The sequence below is a fragment of the Mesoplodon bidens genome (assembly GCF_964165515.1).
Source record: "Mesoplodon bidens genome assembly, chromosome: 15".
Taxonomy (NCBI): Eukaryota; Metazoa; Chordata; class Mammalia; order Artiodactyla; family Ziphiidae; genus Mesoplodon; species Mesoplodon bidens.
In genome coordinates, this window is record NC_138171.1 from 51776499 (window position 1) to 51796494 (window position 19996).

General features: G+C 40.4%; 1 protein-coding gene across 2 annotated transcripts in view; it reads left to right on the forward strand.

The window, feature by feature from the left end:
• TMC7 (transmembrane channel like 7) overlaps positions 1-19996 on the forward strand; it is a 51216-nt gene that overhangs the window by 11862 nt on the left and 19358 nt on the right. For both annotated transcript variants that reach the window (XM_081256605.1, XM_081256606.1), the window contains exons 2-8: positions 1418-1661; positions 2529-2677; positions 7091-7258; positions 10829-10911; positions 16761-16906; positions 18515-18662; positions 19700-19873. In XM_081256605.1, the coding sequence (XP_081112731.1) occupies positions 1418-1661; positions 2529-2677; positions 7091-7258; positions 10829-10911; positions 16761-16906; positions 18515-18662; positions 19700-19873 (1112 nt within the window). The remainder of the gene's footprint in view (positions 1-1417; positions 1662-2528; positions 2678-7090; positions 7259-10828; positions 10912-16760; positions 16907-18514; positions 18663-19699; positions 19874-19996) is intronic.

Sequence of the window (19996 nt, forward strand, 5' to 3'; positions counted from 1 at the left end):
GAAGTATAGTTAATAGAGATTCTTGAGTAGGCAGACCTGGCTCTGTTTCCAATGCCCCCACCCCCAGGCTCTCTAAGCATGGGCAAATTACGAATGTCATCCACTCATCCATCTATCCAATAAGTATTTATTGAACTACTCTGAGACAGGGATGCTGCTAGGTTCTGCGTTGCAATGGTGAGGAAATCTTCACAGTCCCTGCCCTCCAAGAACTTACAGTCCACTGGGTAAGACAGACATACTCACATGGTCACACAAAGAAATATAAGGTTATAGATTGTGATAAGTGTTGTGAAGGACTTACTGTGTGTGGGAAAATGTGTAACAAGACACCTACAATAGTGCAGTGAGGCAGGGTTGGTTTCCTTGAGGAAGTGGCATTCGAGTAGGAGCTAAGAAGTTCACTCCAGGCAGAGGGAACAGCATACACAAAGGCTCTGAGGAGGAGGGAACACAGGCCCATTTTAGTATATGAAGGATCCTGAGAAATATAGGTTGGAGGTCAGAGAGCCTGAGGAGCTGGAGAGGCGGGCAGGAGTCAGATCATGCAGGGCTTCGAGGGCTTGGGCAAGGGGTTGGAGAACCCATGAATGACTTTATTTTCTCATCTGTAAAATGGGGATGATAATAGTACCTACCTCAGTATGTGTGAGCATCTGTGGTCAGTTGGGCAACAGCTGGCTGTAGGCTGGCCTGGGATGGTCTCGGTTGGGGTGATCATCCCTGCTCTACCTGATCTCATCCTCCAGCAGGTTAGCTTGGGCTTGTTCACAAGGCAGCAGCTGGCGTCCAAAGAACAGCAGAAGCTGGCAAGGCCTCCTGAGGCTAGGCTTAGAACTGGCACAGCATCACTTCTGTTGCATTCTGTTGGTCCAAGCAGATAATAAGGCCAGCCCACATCCCATGAGTGATCATGAAGCTCTTAACAGACTGCCTGGTGCAAAGGAAGTGCTCCGTAAACGCCGTTATTATTATTGTCGTTGATGATGTTGTTATCGCTCTGCGTTTGCAAAGCAGTTTATGCTTTTCAGAGCTTTATCCCATACAGTGGATACCCTACACTGTGTGAGGCTAGTTGGGGCAAATGTCACTAGCCCTATTTGCCAAATGAAAAACAGAGGTTAGATTACTCAAAGCCACACACCTAGCAAGTGCCTGCAGCCAAACACTAGAATGCAGGTATCATGTAACTTAAAACACATCTGATGAAAGTGAACCCTTTTGCAGAAGATTTCATTGTCCTGAGCACCAACCTGGTAAGTAAAATAATTAAGATACAAATACTTTTGTCAGTGGCCCAGGCTCCTGACTGTGAGGTTTAGTTAGGGTCTCTGAGATCCAAGTCTCCTACATAAGTTTTGGGTTTTGGTTCCTAAGTTCACTGAGGTGAATGGTGGTTTTCTTCTTTCTTACCCAGAGAGCCTCTCTTTGGACTCCAGTTGCTTTTCTTCTCCACCTGTGAATTTCCTTCAAGAATTGCCAAGCTACCAGTCTATTGCTCGTAAGAGGACGACCATCCTTTCCCGGGACAAGCAAAGTGGCACTTTGCTGAAGCCAACAGACTCTTACAGCTCCCAGTTGGAGGGAGAAATCACTGAAAACCTTGACAACCAATCCATTCGGAAGTACGCACTGAACATCTCTGAGAAACGGAGACTAAGGTTTGTCCAGCAGCCATCTGGAAGGCATATGATGTATGTTTTGGGAAGAGGTGCTTTTTATGCATGGAATGCATTTCCTGAAGAGTTCACATAATTAAAAGTTTATTACTTAGGATAAGCTAAGCTGCTGTGACAAAGATACCCACACAGGTAAAATCTCAGTGTATTAGAAGTTTATTTCTTGCTCACATAAGAGACCTGGGTTGAGGTCAAGGGGGAACTTTGCAGTCACTCAGGGACCCAGGCTGCTTCCATCTTGTGGCTCTGCAACCCCCAAAGCCTCATCGTTGTCTGTAGTCACTCTGTTCCCCTTCCCCCCAGCACCTGCCAACCATTAATCTACTCTCCATCTCTATAGATTTGCCATTCTGGACATTTCATATACATGGAATCATATGACCATGTGACCTTTTGTGTCTGACTTCTTTCACTTAACATCATGTTTTCAAGGTTCATGTAAGTTGTAGAATGTATCAGTACTTCCTTCCTTTTTGTGGCTGAATAATATTCTACTGTGTGGATATAGCACAGTTTATTTATCCTTTGATGGAGATTTGGGTTGTTGACACATTTTGGCTATTGTGATTAATGCTGCATTGAACATTTGTGTACAAGTTTTTGTTTGAGACCCTGTTTTCAATTCTTTGGGAGTATCTACCTACGAGTGGAATTGCTGGGTCATATGGTAATTCTGCGTTTAACTTTCTGAGGAACTGCTGAACTTCTTCCTAGTGGCCACACCATTTTACATTCTCACCAGGAGTGTATGAGGACTCCAGGTTTTCCACATCCTCTCAGCTGGGGTTTTATGTGGTGCTGAGGTTGATGACACTGCATTGTCATTGTCATGCTTGTTTTTCAATACAGGGACATTCAGGAGACCCAAATGAAGTACTTATCTGAGTGGGACCAGTGGAAACGGTATAGCAGCAAGTCTTGGGAGAGGTTCAAAGAGAAGGCTCGCGAGATGACAGCCCACCTGGAGCTGTGGCGGAAGGACATTCGCAGCATAGAAGGTACCACGCCCCACACTGCACGTGCTCCTCCGTAGAAGTCTCCCGCCCCTGAGGAAAGTACAGCTTTGTTTTCACTCGCCCCCAGCTGAAACGTAGCATTTCCTTCTGTGATGAATATGAGCAACTAGCCACAGTTAGGATTAATAGAGCCTGTGTCTTCGTCACCAGGAACATCGCAGATATCTTTCTGTCCCTTGCAGTTGTTGTAGTTGTCTGGGAATAGCATCTACGCTCATCACGACTTTGAAATTACAGCAGTGATTAGATCTGCCTCTAGATCTTGTTATTTAATATGTTAATGAAAATGCTCATGTATTAAATTTGTAAACAAATTTAGTTTATACAATAATGTTGTGATCATCATATGACCATTTGTATTTTGTGCGTTTAAAAATGTTATTCCAAGGGCTTCCCTGGTGGCGCAGTGGTTGAGAGTCCGCCTGCCGATGCAGGGGACACAGGTTCGTGCCCCGGTCCGGGAGGATCCCGCATGCCGCGGAGCGGCTGGGCCCGTGAGCCATGGCCGCTGAGCCTGTGCATCCGGAGCCTGTGCTCCGCAACGGGAGAGGCCACAACAGTGAGAGGCCCGCGTACCGCAAAAAAAAAAAAATGTTATTCCAAGATGGGGCTCAATAAGCCTCATCAGACTGCCAAAGACACCCATAGCCCTGAAAATATTAATAATCCTACTTTCCCGTAATGGTGAGAATTGGGATGAAGTACAGGCAGACCTAGGAGATATTGAGGGTTTGGTTCCAGACTACCGCAATAAAGCAGATATAATAATAAAGCGAGTCACGAATTTTTTGGTTTCCCAGTGCTTATAAAAGTTGTGTTTGCATGATACTGTAGTCTATTAAGTGTGCAATAGCATTATATCTAAAAAATAGTGTACATATCTTAATTAAAAAGTACTTTATTGCTAAAAAATGCTAACCATCATCTGAGCCTTCAGTGAGTTGTAATCTTTTTGCCGGTGGAGGGTTTGAAGTATTGCGAGAATTACCAAAATGCGACACAGAGACAGGAAGTGAGCAAAGGCTCTGGAAAAATGGTGCTGATGGACTTGCTTGATGCAGGGTTGCCACAAACCTTCAATGTATGAAAAACAAAATATCTGTAAAGCGCAATAAAGCAAAGCACAATAGAAGGAGGTATGCCTGTCATAACAAAATCCATAGACAGGGTGACTTAAAGAATTGAAATTTATTTTCTTACAGTTCTGGAGACTGGAAGTTTGAGATCCGGCCCCCTTGTCACTGTGTCCTCAAATGACCTCCTCTTTGTGCTTAGGGAGAGAGAGCACGCTTTGTTGCTTCTTCTTCTAAGGGGACTAACCCATCACGAGGGCCCCACTTTCCTGACCTTACCTTAACCATGTTACCTCCCCAAGGCCTGTTTCCAGATACCATCACACTGAGGGTTTGAGTTCCAACATATGAATTTGCAGGGGGTGGGGGGAACAATATACAATTCAGTCCACAGCAAGTATACAAAAATTGGAAATTATGACAAAATGTAAAATTAGAAAAAAAAAATTAAACATTTGGGTGACATAACTGAGCCCGGGGGAAAATACCTTTTAGGATTACCTGGTTTCTACTAGAAAGCAAAACAATTTACAAGCTTCTCCTCAAAACTGCTGAAATGGAAATTTTGTAAGGTTTGTAAGGAACATGGCAGGATATGTGAAAAAATTTATTGCCCCCATTATTACTATTTTAAAACCTATAAAATACCAGTGGTAATCTATTCAATGAACTTTTTTTGTTGTTTTATTGGGAGAATGTAAACTTATTTCCAGGGAGGGGTTCATTAGAAACTTAGAACTTCAACCATCCATTTTAGAAGTTTAAGTGAACATCATCTTTGGACCAAAAAATAATAAAAGCTAACCTTTATTCAGCCTTCACTGTGAACTGGGCATTGTGTTCAACATTTTACTCATATGATCTCAGTTGATCCTCACAAGAACCCATTTTTCATATAGGCATTTATCATTTGCATGGTTCAGAGAGATTAAAATACTTGCCCAAGTTCATTGGCTAGAACAAGGCAGACCCAGAATTTGAACCCAGGCAGTCAAGCTTCAGAACCCAAGGTTTTAGCCACCATGCCCAGATTCCTCTCTTGTTATGTGGTGGCTTTTATGGAGATTTTCATTCATAAAGTGGCTTATGTGTTGGAAGGTAGTTTCTCCCCATGGAACTGGGCCCTTGATTTTCTCTTCAGTGACTCCAGTCCTGTGATTTCTTGGCTGACTAGGTACTCATCTGGCAGGAAGTGAAAGATTGATAGTTAAGCTCCTTACCTCTGTCAGGGAGAGAAGAAAAGATTGTGGGTCTCACATCTTCAGTCTCAGAATATAAGTTCTTTGCCCGCACCAAGAACAAGCAGACATCCTTATTCTTTGAGTGCTTTCTGTCTGTCCTTAGTAATTTAATCATTATTTGGTGGAAGGTTTGTTTTCTATTTGAAAAATCAATGAATGTAATTCACTACCTTAACAGAATAAAGGAAAAAAATTATATGATTAACCCAACAGATGCAGAAAAAGCATTGGTAGAATTCAGTTCTCATTCTCAGCAAATAAGAAATAGATGGGAGGGACTTCCCGGTGGCACAATGGTTGAGAGTCTGCCTGCCAATGCAGGGGACGTGGGTTCAATTCCCGGTCTGGGAAGATCCCACATGCCACGGAGCAACTGAGCCCGTGTGCCACAGCTACTGAGCCTGTGCTCTAGAGCCTGCGAGCCACAACTACTGAAGCCCACGCACCTAGAGCCAATGTTCCGCAACAAGAGAAGCCACTGCAATGAGAAGCCCGCGCAACATAACAAAGACCCAACACAGCCAATAAATTAATTAATTAATTAATTTTTAAAAAATAGATGGGAGCCTTCTTTTTTTTTCTTTTTTTTTTCTTTTTTGGCCACACTGTGTGGCTTGTGGGATCTTAGTTCCCCAACCAGGGATTGAACCCAGGTCACCACAATGTGAAAGAGCTAAGTCCTAACCACTGGACCGCCAGGGAATTCCCAGGAGCTTTCTTAATCTGGCAAAAAATATCTATAAACATTCTATAACACACATCATACTTAATGGTGAAATATTGAAAACTTTTCTTCTAAGATTGAGAATGAGGAAAAGGCTTCTAATTATCACAGATTCTATTCAGCATTGTCCTGGAAGTCCTAGCCAATGTACAATGATGGGAAAAAAAGGGTCAATGACCAGAAAGGAAGAAATAAGTTGTCTCTTTTTTTTTGCAGATGACATGATTTATTTGTAGAAAACAAAAAATTAAAAAAACAAACTATTAGAATTGAGGTAAATTTGGCAAGGTTGCTAGATATAAGAGCTATATATAAAACCAACTGTATTTCTATATACAAGCAACAAACATTTAAAAAATAAGTTATACAGTAGTATCATTGAACCTAGGAATACATCTAAAGAACTATGTGAAATAATTCTGTACCGAAAACTATAAAATATTGTTGTGAGAAATTAAATAACCTAAATATACCATGTTCATGGATCAGAGACTCAATATTGTAAAGATGTCACTTGTTCTCAAACTGACCTATATATTCCATGTAATCCCAGTCAGAATCTCAGAACATTTTGCACACGTGTGCATGTGTGTATGTGTGAAAATGAATATGCTGATTCTAAAATTTTTTTTTTTTTTTTTTTTTTTTTTTTTTTGGTACGCGGGCCTCTCACTGTTGTGGCCTCTCGCATTGCGGAGCACAGGCTCCGGACGCGCAGGCCCAGCGGCCATGGCTCACGGGCCCAGCCGCTCCACGGCATGTGGGATCTTCCCGGACCGGGGCACGAACCCGTGTCCCCTGCATCGGCAGGCGGACTCTCAACCACTGCGCCACCAGGGAAGCCCTGATTCTAAAATTTATATAGAAATGCAGAGGACCAAGGATGCCTGAGGAAGAAGAAAGCCTAAAGACTTAGAGCACCATATATCAAGTATTATTGTATTGCAATAATGAGACAGTTCTGGTATTGGTGCAAAGATAGACAAATAGACCCAAAGAACAGAAGAGAGAATTCAGAAACAGGTCCATAAATATATAGTCAATTACAAAAGCACTATTTCAATTAACTAGGGAAAGGATAGCCTTTTCAATAAATGGTGCTGAGTCAATTAGATATTCCTATGAGAAAATATTAAGCCCTCTCTCACACCATCTCAAATTATTGATTTAAGAGTGATTGTAGATTTACATGCGAAAGTTTAAACTTAATAATTTCAAGTAGAGCCTTGAAATTATTCTTCCTTCCTCCCCCACTAAGATCCTCCAATTTCAGTTCAGCCCTCTGTGGCTGATTGAACCTACAGTGGGTACTGTATCAATACTCCTGGTCAGTGATGTCTGGATTTCTTTTTTCCAGGGAAATTTGGCACTGGAATTCAGTCCTACTTCTCCTTCTTACGGTTTCTGGTATTGCTGAATTTGGTGATATTTCTGATCATCTTTATGCTGGTTTTGCTCCCAGTCTTGCTCACCAGATACAAGATCACCAACAGCAGCTTTGTGCTCATTCCATCCAAAGGCACAGGTGAGTGTAAGGCCTGGTTTGCCATGAGGAGTGTTCTTTTCATTGTGTACCTAGCTACAATGCTTCTTTCTCTAGCAATCTTTATAATCTAAGTCTTGGGTGACTGTATTAGTCAGGATAGGCTAGGTTATGCTGCAGAAACAAATGACCCCATAGCTCAGCGCCCAGTAACCACAAAGGTTTCTTTCTTGCTCGCACTGTATGTCCATCAGTGTTTGGTGGTGGCTTTGTTTCATGTTGTCTCCACTCTGGAGCCCAAGCTGAGGGAGCAGCCTCTCTCTACACCATTGACAGTCAGGATGTCCAAAGGAAAAAGAGCCATGGCAAACAGGTGCTGGCTTCTAATGCTTCTGCCTGGAGATGACACACATCCTTTTTGCCACACCTTACTAGCCAGTGCAAGTCACTCCCCACTCCTGGGTTCAGCAAGGCATTTGGGATAAGCAATGGAGGGTGGGGAAGTGGACTATTTAGTAAGCATAATACAGTCGACTCCAGTGACTTTATTTCAAGCTTTTATTTCAAGGCTTTTATCTCTGATAATGGTGATTCTTAGGCTGCTGTTTATTAAACATCAGTCGTCTGCCAGATGCTATGGCAGGTAATGGACCTGTGTTTTCTTACTGAATTCTCAGTGTAAGTCAGGTCTGGGCATCCTGTTTTTTCAAATGGGGATAATTTCTGTCATTCCAGAGATGTTCATTTACCACCCTCTAGTACCAGGCTCTGTGCTAGGAGCTGGAAGTGGAAACCTCCTGCTTCTATCACATGACTCCTTTCCCCAGAAGAACACCCCATCTGCAGTCACTTCTGTGGCCCTAAACATTCCTCCTCATCATATTTGTTTTTGTTTTAATTCTTTTACACTTAAAAATCAAATAAGAATAACGTGGAAACGCTGACTTTGAGTGCCTACTGCATGCCTGATGCTGCATTCTCATTTTCTAATATGTCCATTTCACAGATAAATATCTCTTGCTGCTATGTGAAAACGCTGGGTTCGGTTTCAAGGCCCAGCTCTGTTAGTTGATTAGATTTTGTGAGCCTCATTTTCCTTATCTGTAGAATAAAGGTGATGATTTAACTAGTGAGATAATTGTTTCATTATTCAAATAATGTTGTACTACACTATTTAATACTTAGCTCATTAAAAGATAATAAATCCTTATTATTTAAAGTATAAATAATTGAAAACAATAATATAAATTCTGTATTATTTAATACAGAAAACTTAAGTATAAGTAATGATTAAGCAATACTCATAATTTTAAATGAATATTAAATAAGATAATACAGTGCTTTGCCCATGGAAAGTGGTCAATAAATGCAGCTTTTTTTTTTTTTTTTTTAGTATTATTTCTTTCTAGAAGAACTGAATGCTATTCTGTCTCACTAGACGCCACTGCCTGTTCAGTTCTCCCTTTAGCCGTGAGCAGGGCCTTGGGCGGAGGGAGGCCACGCTCTTGGAGGAAATGAAGCTGGACTCTGAGCGTGGACACCACGCATCTCTTCTTTTTCCTCATTATTTCCTCTGACTGCATCGTCCTCCTACACGTGCTTTTTTTTTTTGACTTACCTAGTAAACTTTGTCCCTTAAGGTAAGGGTCAGAAGTCCCTTTCTTCCTCTTCTCACTTCCCTTCTCCATTCCTTCAACAAGTGTTTATTGAGCACCCGCTGTGTGCTGGGCCCTGAGCCAGGCCCTGGGGCTACAGCAGGGACCGCCACAGGGTACTGCACTATAGCAGAGGATGGGCGTTAGGAAGGGACCACACGAAGAGGTATATAAGCTATGAATTTACCTCTGGGGGAGGGGAAAGGATAAGGTGCTGAGAGGTCAGACACCAGGACACTGGAGGCTGAGGGGTGCCCCAAGCCCTCTGTGAAGGCAGGGATATGTAAGGCGATCCCAGGAGGACAAGGAGAAGGCAGCTGTTGGAGAGCTCGGGGAAGCTTCTTCATGCAGAGGAACAGCATCTGCAAAGGTTCAGAGCTGGGAATAACTCAGCGTATTAGGGAAATGAAAAACCAGGTGTGGCTGGTGGACACACTTCCTGGAAAGGACCAGATAGTCAATATTTTAGTCTTGGCAGGCCATATGGTCTCTGTTGCAACTATTCAGTACTGCCGTTGTGGCACAAAAGTGACCACGGAGGAACGTCCCAAATGGGCATAGCTGTGTTCCGATAACACGGTATTAACAAAAAGAGGCAGCTGGCCAGATTTGGCACAAGGGCCATAGTTTGCTGACCTCGAGGCTTGAGGACAGTGAGTGAGGAGCAGAGTGGCAGCTGTCTCTTTCCATCTTCCTGTCTCTGCTCCAAATAGTGACTGTCTCCCTCCTCTTTGCCTCTAATACTGTGTTCATACAACCATTTGAGCACCTTATATACACCTAACTCCTACTTATCTTTTCTACCACTTGATGGTGAGCTTTTCAAAGGCAAGAACTATTTCTTACTCATCATTTTATCTCCAGCATGTACCTGGTGCATAGTAATTAAGAAGTGTTTGTTGAATGAATAAGTGAACACACACATTAGAATTATAAAATGGCAGAGCTGGAATTGGCCTTGGAGGAACTGGTTCAACTCTCTTATTTTAACAAAGGGGAAACTAAGGTCCAGAGAAGGGGTAGTATATTGGATTATTTTCCCCAGTTTGTCACTCCCCTGTAACTGTAACTTTGCAAAGCTTCCCACTGTGAGCAGAGAATACTTTCTGCCCCCATTGATATTGCTCTTGGCCATGTGACTTCTTTTGTCTAGTGGAACATTAGTTTGAAATGGCTTTATGTGGTTGGCCTGCCTTATGAGAAGAGCCATGAGGAGAGCACCCACCCCAGGTAGCCACTGCCTCTCCAGTCTGGCCCCAGAGTGAAATCATGTAGAGCAGACCTCAGCCCAACTGGGAGCCTGGTGTCCATCCTGGCTTAGCCTGAATCTGCTGAGTGAACTCAAACTGTAGATCCATGAAAGAGAAAATAAATGTTTGGAGGTTAAATCATTTGAGACTTTAAGGTTGTTACACAGCAATAGCTGACTGATACAGAGGAAGTGAATTAGTTGTTCAAGCATAATGTAGTGTCACTAAAATTGCTGTTCAAAAAATTTCTTGGTCAGTTATATGTAGGTAAACATATTTTTTTAAAGTGAAACTGCTTGTTAATTTACACACATGTAGGGATCTTTTAAAACTGGATGTGCTTAAAATGGAATAATAATTATATCGACCACATCTTCCAAAACATGTGCAGACATGAACCCCAAAATGTAAAATACCAATACAATCAGAAAGCCTGTGCTGTTAGTAGACCCATGTATGAAACGTATAGAAAAAACATATATCCTCAGGTATTTAGAGAATAGTGAAAGGGGAAAATGGTACTGTACTTGATGCACTGGCGTTTAGATTGCAAATAGAAAATCACAGATTCACAAACATATCCATATATAATTGTATATGACATCTAAATGTACATACATATACATGCATATATACACAAATTATGATTGATAAGTTATAGAGACTGAAGCTATTTCCACTGATGTTCTTGTTTTTGTTTTTTACAGATATTCAATGCACAGTGTATCCAATAAGTAGTTCTGGACTCACTTACTTTTACAGTTATATCATAGACTTGCTTTCTGGCACTGTAAGTATTTAACATAATTCTGGATTTGGACCCTCAATACTGAAATAGGTTAATTTAAAGACCAGGTTCCTGAATGTCTGCAGTGAGAATCAAAAGCGAGTGTTGACACAAGTACTAGTGAAAGAAAACAGGATTTGCAGTGACCCTATTGGCAGGGATAATGTTCATCCACCCCTGCTAAGATATACAGGAAATGTATTTTGTCACTTTCAGCCCTTGGCCTTTTCCTGATTCCTGCCACCTTCGTATTGACCTGCCACAAGATCTGAGTTCCCCTGTAGAAAGAAATTTCAGTGAAAATAAACCCAGGTAGAATTTATTTAACTTCTCTGACATTGAAAGACCTTAACATATTGTGGTCCTAGACCACCTGGATGAAAGCTATGACTCCTCTTCCCAGCAATTACACACGCAGGTGTGTGTGGTACACATGTGCATACATGCCCTTACATGTGCACATGCACACACCGCACTTGTACACACACATACACAGTCCCTGAAATCCCTTAAAAGTCTATTAATCCCAGGTTAACCCTGCTGCTCTAAAGTAGAATTAATCTCATCCTTCCTATAGTAGTTCTAAAAGTTTTTAATTCTTCTTTATTCTAAAAAATGTTTTTGTGTGTGTGCTTTCATTTTTTTTACCCCACTTTTTTTCAGCAAATAAGATTGCAGCTATGAAAAGTGGCTGTCTCTGCCTTCTAGACTAGGGTTTCTCAACCTTGGACCCGACACTCCTTTGCTGTGGGCCTGTCCTGTGCACTGGAGGGTATTTATAGCATTCCTGGCCTCCATCCACTAGATGCCAGTAGCAGCCCCACCGCTGTGACAAGCAAACATGTCTCCAGACATGCCAGATGTTTCCTGGGGAGCAAAATTATCCCAGGTTGAGAACCCCTCCTTTAGATGTTTAAAAAAATACAAGTATAAAAAAAAATACAAGTGTATAAAAATAGCTTTCTGAAAGTTACTGGTATTAAAATGCCATGCCATTGAACATTTCTGAATCGATAAATAGAAAGCATCGAATCTGTCCACTGCATTTGGTTTTGAAAAAGTGGATTTTACATCTCTGATCTCATGTTTTCCTCAGAACAACTGAGAGGAATCATCAGGTGGGTGTTAAAATGTCCACTATACAAATGAGAAAACTGAAGCTTGCAGACTTCGCAAGGAGGAAAGAAAGTCAGTGACTCACCCAATGTCATATGCTAGTGAGATCAAATCCCAGAACTGCTGTTAGCCCCATTTCTTTAGGTCACATCCCATGAGAGAAGTTCCTTGTTGTAGATCACCACACACCATGATCTTCGTTATAGGAAAGATTTCACAGGAGACTTAGATGCACTTGATCATAAATGTTCAATAAACTACGCATGATAAAAAACAGCCCTGCTCCAAAGAATGAATTTTCTACAGTGATAAAAATGTTCTATATCTGTGCTGTGAAATTCGACAGCCACTAACTCTTAAGCACTTGAAATATGCCTAATGTGACCAAGAAACTGAATTTTAATTTAATTTTATTGTTGTTAATTTCAATTTATTTGTTTTCAATATGTGTTTTTAAAATCATTCTACATGCATTACAGAATGGCCATCATGTACATTCCCTGTAATATCACTGTTCTCACCCATGCAAGCAAGTAGCAGCCTTATACATATTTTTCATGTGTTTTCAAACACTTCTGTTCATGTTTATAGAATGAACAGAACAGCCACTCGCTGAACAGGGTTTTCTATGTAGCAAGCAAATACCACTTCAACATATTGCTCACAAGTGTTTTTAAACATTTCTATATGTATTACAAAATAACTGCCACATCCATTCATGGAGATAGCAGGGTTCTGTTCTCCACGTGGGTTGCAAGTCTGTAGCAGTCTTACAACTTCTCTCACACTGAATTTTAAAAACTTTTCTACACATTACAGAATCGACATCCCATGCATTGACTAAAATAAAAGTATTCTGAACATATTGAGCAAGTTGCACTTTTACAACCATCTTTTTTCCTGTTTTTAAAATCTTCACTAATGCATTACAGTGTGCATATCACATTCACTGAAAAACAGTTCTCAACATAGCAAGTAAGTAGCATTCTTACATCTTTTACATGTTTTTTTTTAATTGAGATATGATTGACATATAACACTGTATACATTTGAGGATGTACATGTTGGTATGATACCTTTATATATTGTAATATGATTACTACAGTAGTTTTAGCTAATAACCTTTATGTCACATATAAATTTTAATTATGGGCCCAAGAGGGAGCTGGCCAGAGAGATTAAGCAGTGGCTTGTCTTTGCTGAAAACAATTGAGGCAAGCTCATGATCGTATTAGAGAAATTATTTTCCAGGCCCAGTGGACCTTTGTCCTGTAATGTAACTTTATTTTGTAGGAGAGATTGATGACAGTCCTGACACCAACCTGGGGCAATAAAAACAGGTTTTGTACAGTTAGGCAAGTTTTATGGCCTGTGTGCCCCAGCTTCAGGGGAGTTAAAGAAAGGATGGAGTCTTCTGTTTCTACATCTTTGTTTTTCTATTAAAAATTTACTTAAGTACTCAGTATAAAAATACATGGTTATCATAAAAATATAACACTTATAGAGTAAAAAATAAAATTACCTCTTCCCAGAGACCACCAATCCTTTAACATCATGGTTCATATCTTTCTCAACCTTTCTCGTGCACTTATATGGTCTTCTTAATATTTCATAGTATGGATTTTTCATGATCTAGCCAGTCCCCTATTGATGGACATTCATATTGCTTCCATTTTCCCCTTTCTAAACAATACTGTAGTGAACATCTAGGTACTACTTATACTATTTCTGTTCTCTGTGTATATTTTCTTCCTCACTCTCCTAGAACGTTCTATCCTTGCTATTCAAGGAGGAGTTTGAGGTGTTCAGTTATTCCCACCATAAGAAGTCACGGACTTTTCTCTGCTGTATTTTCACATAGGGCACCTTTGGGTTTTAGGGGTTTTTGTTTTGTTTTGTTTTTTCTCTGGTAATAGCTTTATTGAGGTACGGTTCACATATCATACAATTCATCCATTTAAAGTGTACAATTCAGTGGTTTTTAATATATTCACAAAGTTATACAGCCATTACCACAATTAATTTTAGAACATTTTCATCACCTCAAAAAGAAACCCTGTACCCTTTATCACCTACCAATTCCCCTAATCAGTGCTAAGCAACCATTAATCTACTTTCTGTCTCATGAATGCTTATTCATGACATTTTCATGTAAGTGGAATCATTTAATCCATGATCTTTTGTCTGTAGCTTCTTTCACTTGGCATGTTTTTTAAGGTTCATCCATGTTGGAGCATCTATCCGGCTTTGATTCTTTGTGTGGCCAAATAAGATTACATTGTGTGGATATACTGCATTTTGTTTATACATTCATTATGGACATTTGGGTTGTTTTCACCTTTTGGCTGTTATGAATAATGCTGTTAAGAACATTCATGTTCGAGATTTTGTGTGGATATATCTTTTCAATTCTTTGGGGAGCGGAAATCACTGGGTCAGATGGTAACCGGCTATTTAACTTTTTGAAGAACTGCCAGACTTTTCCAAAGTGGCTGTACCACTTCACATTCTCACCAGCAGTGCATAAGGTTTCCGATGTCTCCACATCCTTGTCAGCACTTGCTATTTCCTGACTTTCTTATTATAGCCACCCTAGTTTGTGTGCAGTGGAATTTCTTTGTGGTTTTGTCATTTGCATTTCTCTAATGACTAATGATGTTGATCATCTTTTCACGCGCTTATTGGCCTTTTGTATATCTTCTTTGAATAAATGTCTGTTTGGATCCTCTTTACGTTTTTAATTGGATTATCAGTCTTTTTTTTAATTTTTTAAATTCATTTTTAAAATTTTTGGCTGTGTTGGGTCTTTGTTGCTGTGTGCAGCCTTTCTCTAGTTGCGGCCAGTGAGGGCTACTCTTCATTGTGGTGTGCTGGCTTCTCATTGCGGTGGCTTCTCTTGTTGTGGAGCATGGGCTCTAGGTGCGCGGGCTTCCGTAGTTGTGGCTCTTGGGCTCTAGAGCGCAGGCTCAGTAGTTGTGTGCAACTTGGCTTAGTTGCTCTGCAGTATATGGGATCTTCCTGGACCAGGGCTTGAATCCGTATCCCCTGCATCAGCAGGCGGATTCTTAACCACTGTACCACCAGGGAAGCCCTATCTATCTTTTTATGGTTGAGTTATGAAGTTTTTTTTTTTAATATTCTAGATACAAGTACTTTATAACGTATATGATTTACAAGTATTTTCTCCCATTATCTGGGTTGTCTTTTCACTTTCTTGATAGTGTCCTCTGAGGCACAAAAGTTTTTAATTTTTATGAAGTCCAATTTATTTTTTATTTTATTGCTTGTGCTTTTGGTGTCATATCTAAGCATCCATTGCCAAATCCAAAGTCATGCAGATTTAACTCTCTTTCCTCTTCTAAGAGTTTTATAGTTTTAGCTCTTACATTTAGGTCTTTGATCCATTTTAAGTTAAAATTTTTAAAAGGTGTGAGGTAGGGGCGCAACTTTATTTTATTTTTTGCATGTGGCTATCCAGTTGTCTCAGCACCATTTCTTGAAAAGACTCTTTTTTCCCCTTATCAAAAATCAGTTGACCATAGACGTATGGGTTCATTTTTGGACTGAATTCTATTCCATAGATCTATCTATATGTCTATCCTTATGCTAGTACCACACTGTCTTGATTACTGTTGTTTTGTAGTAAGTTTTGAAATTGGGTTGTGTGAGTCCTACGACTTTGTTTTTTTTCTTCAAGATTATTTCGGCTATTCTGAGACCCTTGCAATTCCATATGAATATTAGGATTATCTTATCATTTTCTACAAAGAAGCCAGTCGGGATTCTGATGGGGATGTGTTGGTTCTGTGGATCAGTTTGGGGGGTGTTGCCATGGATCTCCTGATCCATGAACAGGGGATGTTTTTCTGTTTATTTAGATCTTTTTTAATTTTTTAAACATGTTTTATAGTTTTAAGAATATAAGATTTATATACTTATACTTCATTTGTTAAATCTGTTCCTAATTATGTTATTATTTTGCTGTTATTACACATGGAATTCTTTCCTTAATTTCATTTTTGGATTGTACCCCTGTGTATTTTTAATGCTCAGGCTTTATCTGTGCTTTATTCCCCAAACTCTAGTTGAGCACTCCATATATCTCTGGATTTTTTTTTCTTTTTTTTTTAATTGGTCTAAATTATTTTCTAAATTAATTTATTTTTTAAATTGAAGTATAGTTGATTTACAGTGTTGTGTTAATTACTGCTGTAGAGCAAATTGATTCAGATATATATACACACATATATATACACACACATATACCCTTTTTTTAATATTCTTTTCCATTATGGTTTTTCATAGGATATTGAGTATAGTTCCCTGTGCTATACAGTAGGACCTTGTTGTTTATCTATTCTATATGTAATAGTTTGCATCTGCTAACCCAGCCTTCCACTCTGTCCCTCTCCCAACCTCCTCCTCCTTGGCAACCACCAGTCTGTTCTCTATGTCCACGATTCTATTTCTGTTTCATAAATAGGTTCATTTGTGTCATATTTTAGATGTCACGTATGTGATATCATATGGTATTTATCTTTCTCTGTCTGACTTCACTTAGCATGATAATCTCTAGTTGTATCCATGTTGCTGCAAATCTGGAAATTTTCCAGTCTCTGGGGAATTCAGGGATGAACAGTGACACTGGCATGTGAGTTCCTTGAGGCAGAGACTGGTTTCCTGGTTCCCTGCAGTCAACTCACTAATCTGACCTCATGCCCTTGGCTTTGTTTCAGGGTTTCCTGGAGGATACCTGCCTCTTTTATGGACATTACACCATCGACGGGGTGAAATTTCAGAACTTCATCTATGATCTGCCTCTGGCTTATGTGTTAAGTACAGTTGCCTACCTGGCCCTGAGCCTTCTTTGGATAGTGAAAAGGTAAAGTTTATCTTGTCATTGTGTTCTCTTTGAATTATTCTTGATGGCTGGAGTCTTGTGGAGGTCCGTGGACTCCAAGAGCCATTGCCCAAAGGATGAGCAGAGTGCAGGGCTGAGCTTTGTGGGAAAAGGTTTGTGAGTGTGTTGGAGGCTGTGGACACCTGGAGGATGGAGGCAGCATCTGGGAGCTGGAGTAGCAGCCCAGAGTCTTCAGTTAATCATCGGTGAACACATTTGCCAGTACCATTCTGCCGACCTTATCTTTGCTTTTTTTTTTTTAAAACCTATCAAGCCTAAGCCCTTTGTAAAAAAAAATTATTATTTATTTATTTATATTTGGCTGCGTTGGGTCTTTGTTGCTGCGCACAGGCTTTCTCTAGTTGTGGCGAGTGGGGGCTACTCTTCGTTGCGGTGTGTGGGCTTCCCATTGCGGTGGCCTCTCCTGACCTGTAAAATGGAGGTTTGGTCTAAATCAGACCATTCAATTGGGGTGGGACCTCAGAATCACCATGGAGCTTTATAAATAGCATATTTCTGGAACGCCCCCCCCACCTCATGAGACCTACTGAATTAAAAATCTCAGGATATGAAATCACCCGGGAGTCTGCATTTTGGAAAAGCACCCCAGCTCGTTCTGACATAAATTCTTTGCTGTGAACCTTTGGCAGAACAACTGATTGCTATAATTCCTTTCATTTCTATTGTCTTCACAACTCAGTAGCAAATCCTAAAAATACCCTGGTTTGTCTACAGAGTGTGTGGCATTTGACGTTTTTATGTCAAGTGCCAGAGTGTATTTTTTTCCAGGAAAGCATTTGAATGAGTAATGATTATGAACTTGTGCAACAGAGTGGCATCTGACCAAAACAGGTGCTCACTAAATATTTGGTTATTTTACTATTTAAGTCATTTATTCATGCATTTATCCATCAGTTGGATAGTGGCCATATTTATATCCAGGCATTCCGGATATAAAGGTGGGAAGACAGCCAGGGTACCTGCCCTCAAGGAGTTTAAAATTTAGTCAGGGTAAGGGGCTACAAGTAAACACATAAATGAGATGATTGGAGATTAGGTTATTGCTGTGAAGGAAATTAAAGAGACTGACTTAAAGTAGGAGTCACAACTTTAGATGGGATGGTGGGGAATCTGTGGAGGGAATATTTGAGTGAAACCTGAGGGGTAAGGTGGAGGCAGCCATGGGAAGAGGAGAGGGCAGAGGGAACTGCAAGTGCAAAGACCCTGAGTCTGGAGGAGAGGTTTGTGTGTTTATGGATAAGAAAAAAGCCTCTGTCATTACAGCAGAGTGGCCCTATGGGAGGAAAGATGGCGCCATGCAGGGTCATGCAGGACCTCTAGGGTGTATTAAAAGAGTTTGGATTTTATTCCAGCTGTGAAAGAAGCCATTGAATGGATGAAAGGAAGTGATTTTCAACAATGAGATGCCTGGTTAGCTGCCACCTATTTAGAACGATCCAAAACTTGACCAAGCATGTCAAAATGGGTGGAAGATGCAGCTATGTGTAACTTTTTAATTTTAGACAAAGCATATCCATGGGCCTGTATTTTGATGTTCTTATAAGAACGATAAACATGTTTTGGGGTCAGGTCGGTGGAAGGGTTCAAAAGTAATCTGATCCGGAGCGAGGAGCACTTCCAGAGTTACTGCAACAAGATCTTTGCGGGCTGGGACTTCTGCATCACCAGCCGCAGCATGGCGGACCTGAAGCACAGCAGCCTGCGCTACGAGCTCCGAGTGAGTGCCATTCAGTTTTCTCTTGGCGGGAGGTGGGGTTACAGCTTGCAAAGGAGCTGGTGGGGGCCAGGCTGTCCCCAGTGCTTAGCTGTGTAGCCCTATGTAGTTTTCAAGAGCCTTTTGCAGAGAACCACTTCCTGGGGTTGATCACCTTAGCCCCAAGCATGAAGCTGGTGAACTGGGGCTGGGAAAAGAGGTGGTATCTTCCCTTCTCCCCCATCACCTTGTACTATTTTTTGTTTTTGTTTTTGTTTCCATTTAGAAAACTTATTTTAATCCTAGTTGAAGAAAACTGTTATTCCTTTTTTTTTTAAATTTTACTGGAGTATAGTTGATTTACCATATTGTGTTAGTTTCAGGTGTGTGGCAAAGTGATTCAGTTATACATATACATATATTCATTCTTTTTTAGATTCTTTTCTCATACAGGTTCTCACAGAATGTTGAGTAGAGTTCCCTGTCCTATACAGTAGGTCCTTGTTGGTTTGTACTGTTATTTTTCTGCTTGATGAGAACCTGTCATAAGCATCTCTTAAACCAGGAGAAATAGGACTAAGAATGCTATGATAATAAGGTGGAGTAGAGAGAATATGAAAAAGCGGAATTTCCAAATTAATCAGGAGAAAAGGAGTCACAAATAGCATCTTGATCAAACCTACCCAAAAAAGGAGTAGGAGACAATGATATCAAAAGCTTAATGAAGTGAAATGGAAGAAATCAAATGAAGTGTATTATTTGTTTAAAGAAATAACATATAGGTAATAGTAACATATAGGTAATGTCCTGAATAGGTTATAGTTCTGTTTTCACATTTATTGTGGAGTCTAATTTCAATCTTAAATAGAAGGTCTGCCTTCATTTAGGCCTTTAGGAGACATGGAAACTGGTTGGGCTTGGTCCAGGAGGGTATCCTGGGCGAGATGAATATTCAGGAAACTTTAAAGATCGAGAGGGAGAGTATGATGGTGAGTCACAGTTTCCACCCCTAAATATCCCTTCATCCCAGTGCTCACAAATGAGCTTTCTTTTGTTCTCAGGCAGATCTGGAGGAAGAAAGAATACGGCAGAAAATAGCAGAAAGGACCTCAGAAGAAACAATACGGATTTACTCTTTGAGACTGTTTTTGAACTGTATCGTGCTGGCCGTTTTAGCGGCATGCTTTTATGCAATCTATAGAGCGACTATATTCTCTCAAGAACACATGAAAAAAGTAAGTGCTCCGTGAAAGTCAATTTAACTTTTAGTCCCGTTGGACGTTATGTATGCTAAGTGTATTGCAAACCTCTCAGGTAGATACTATCATCATTCTGTTTTACATATGGGGATATAAGTT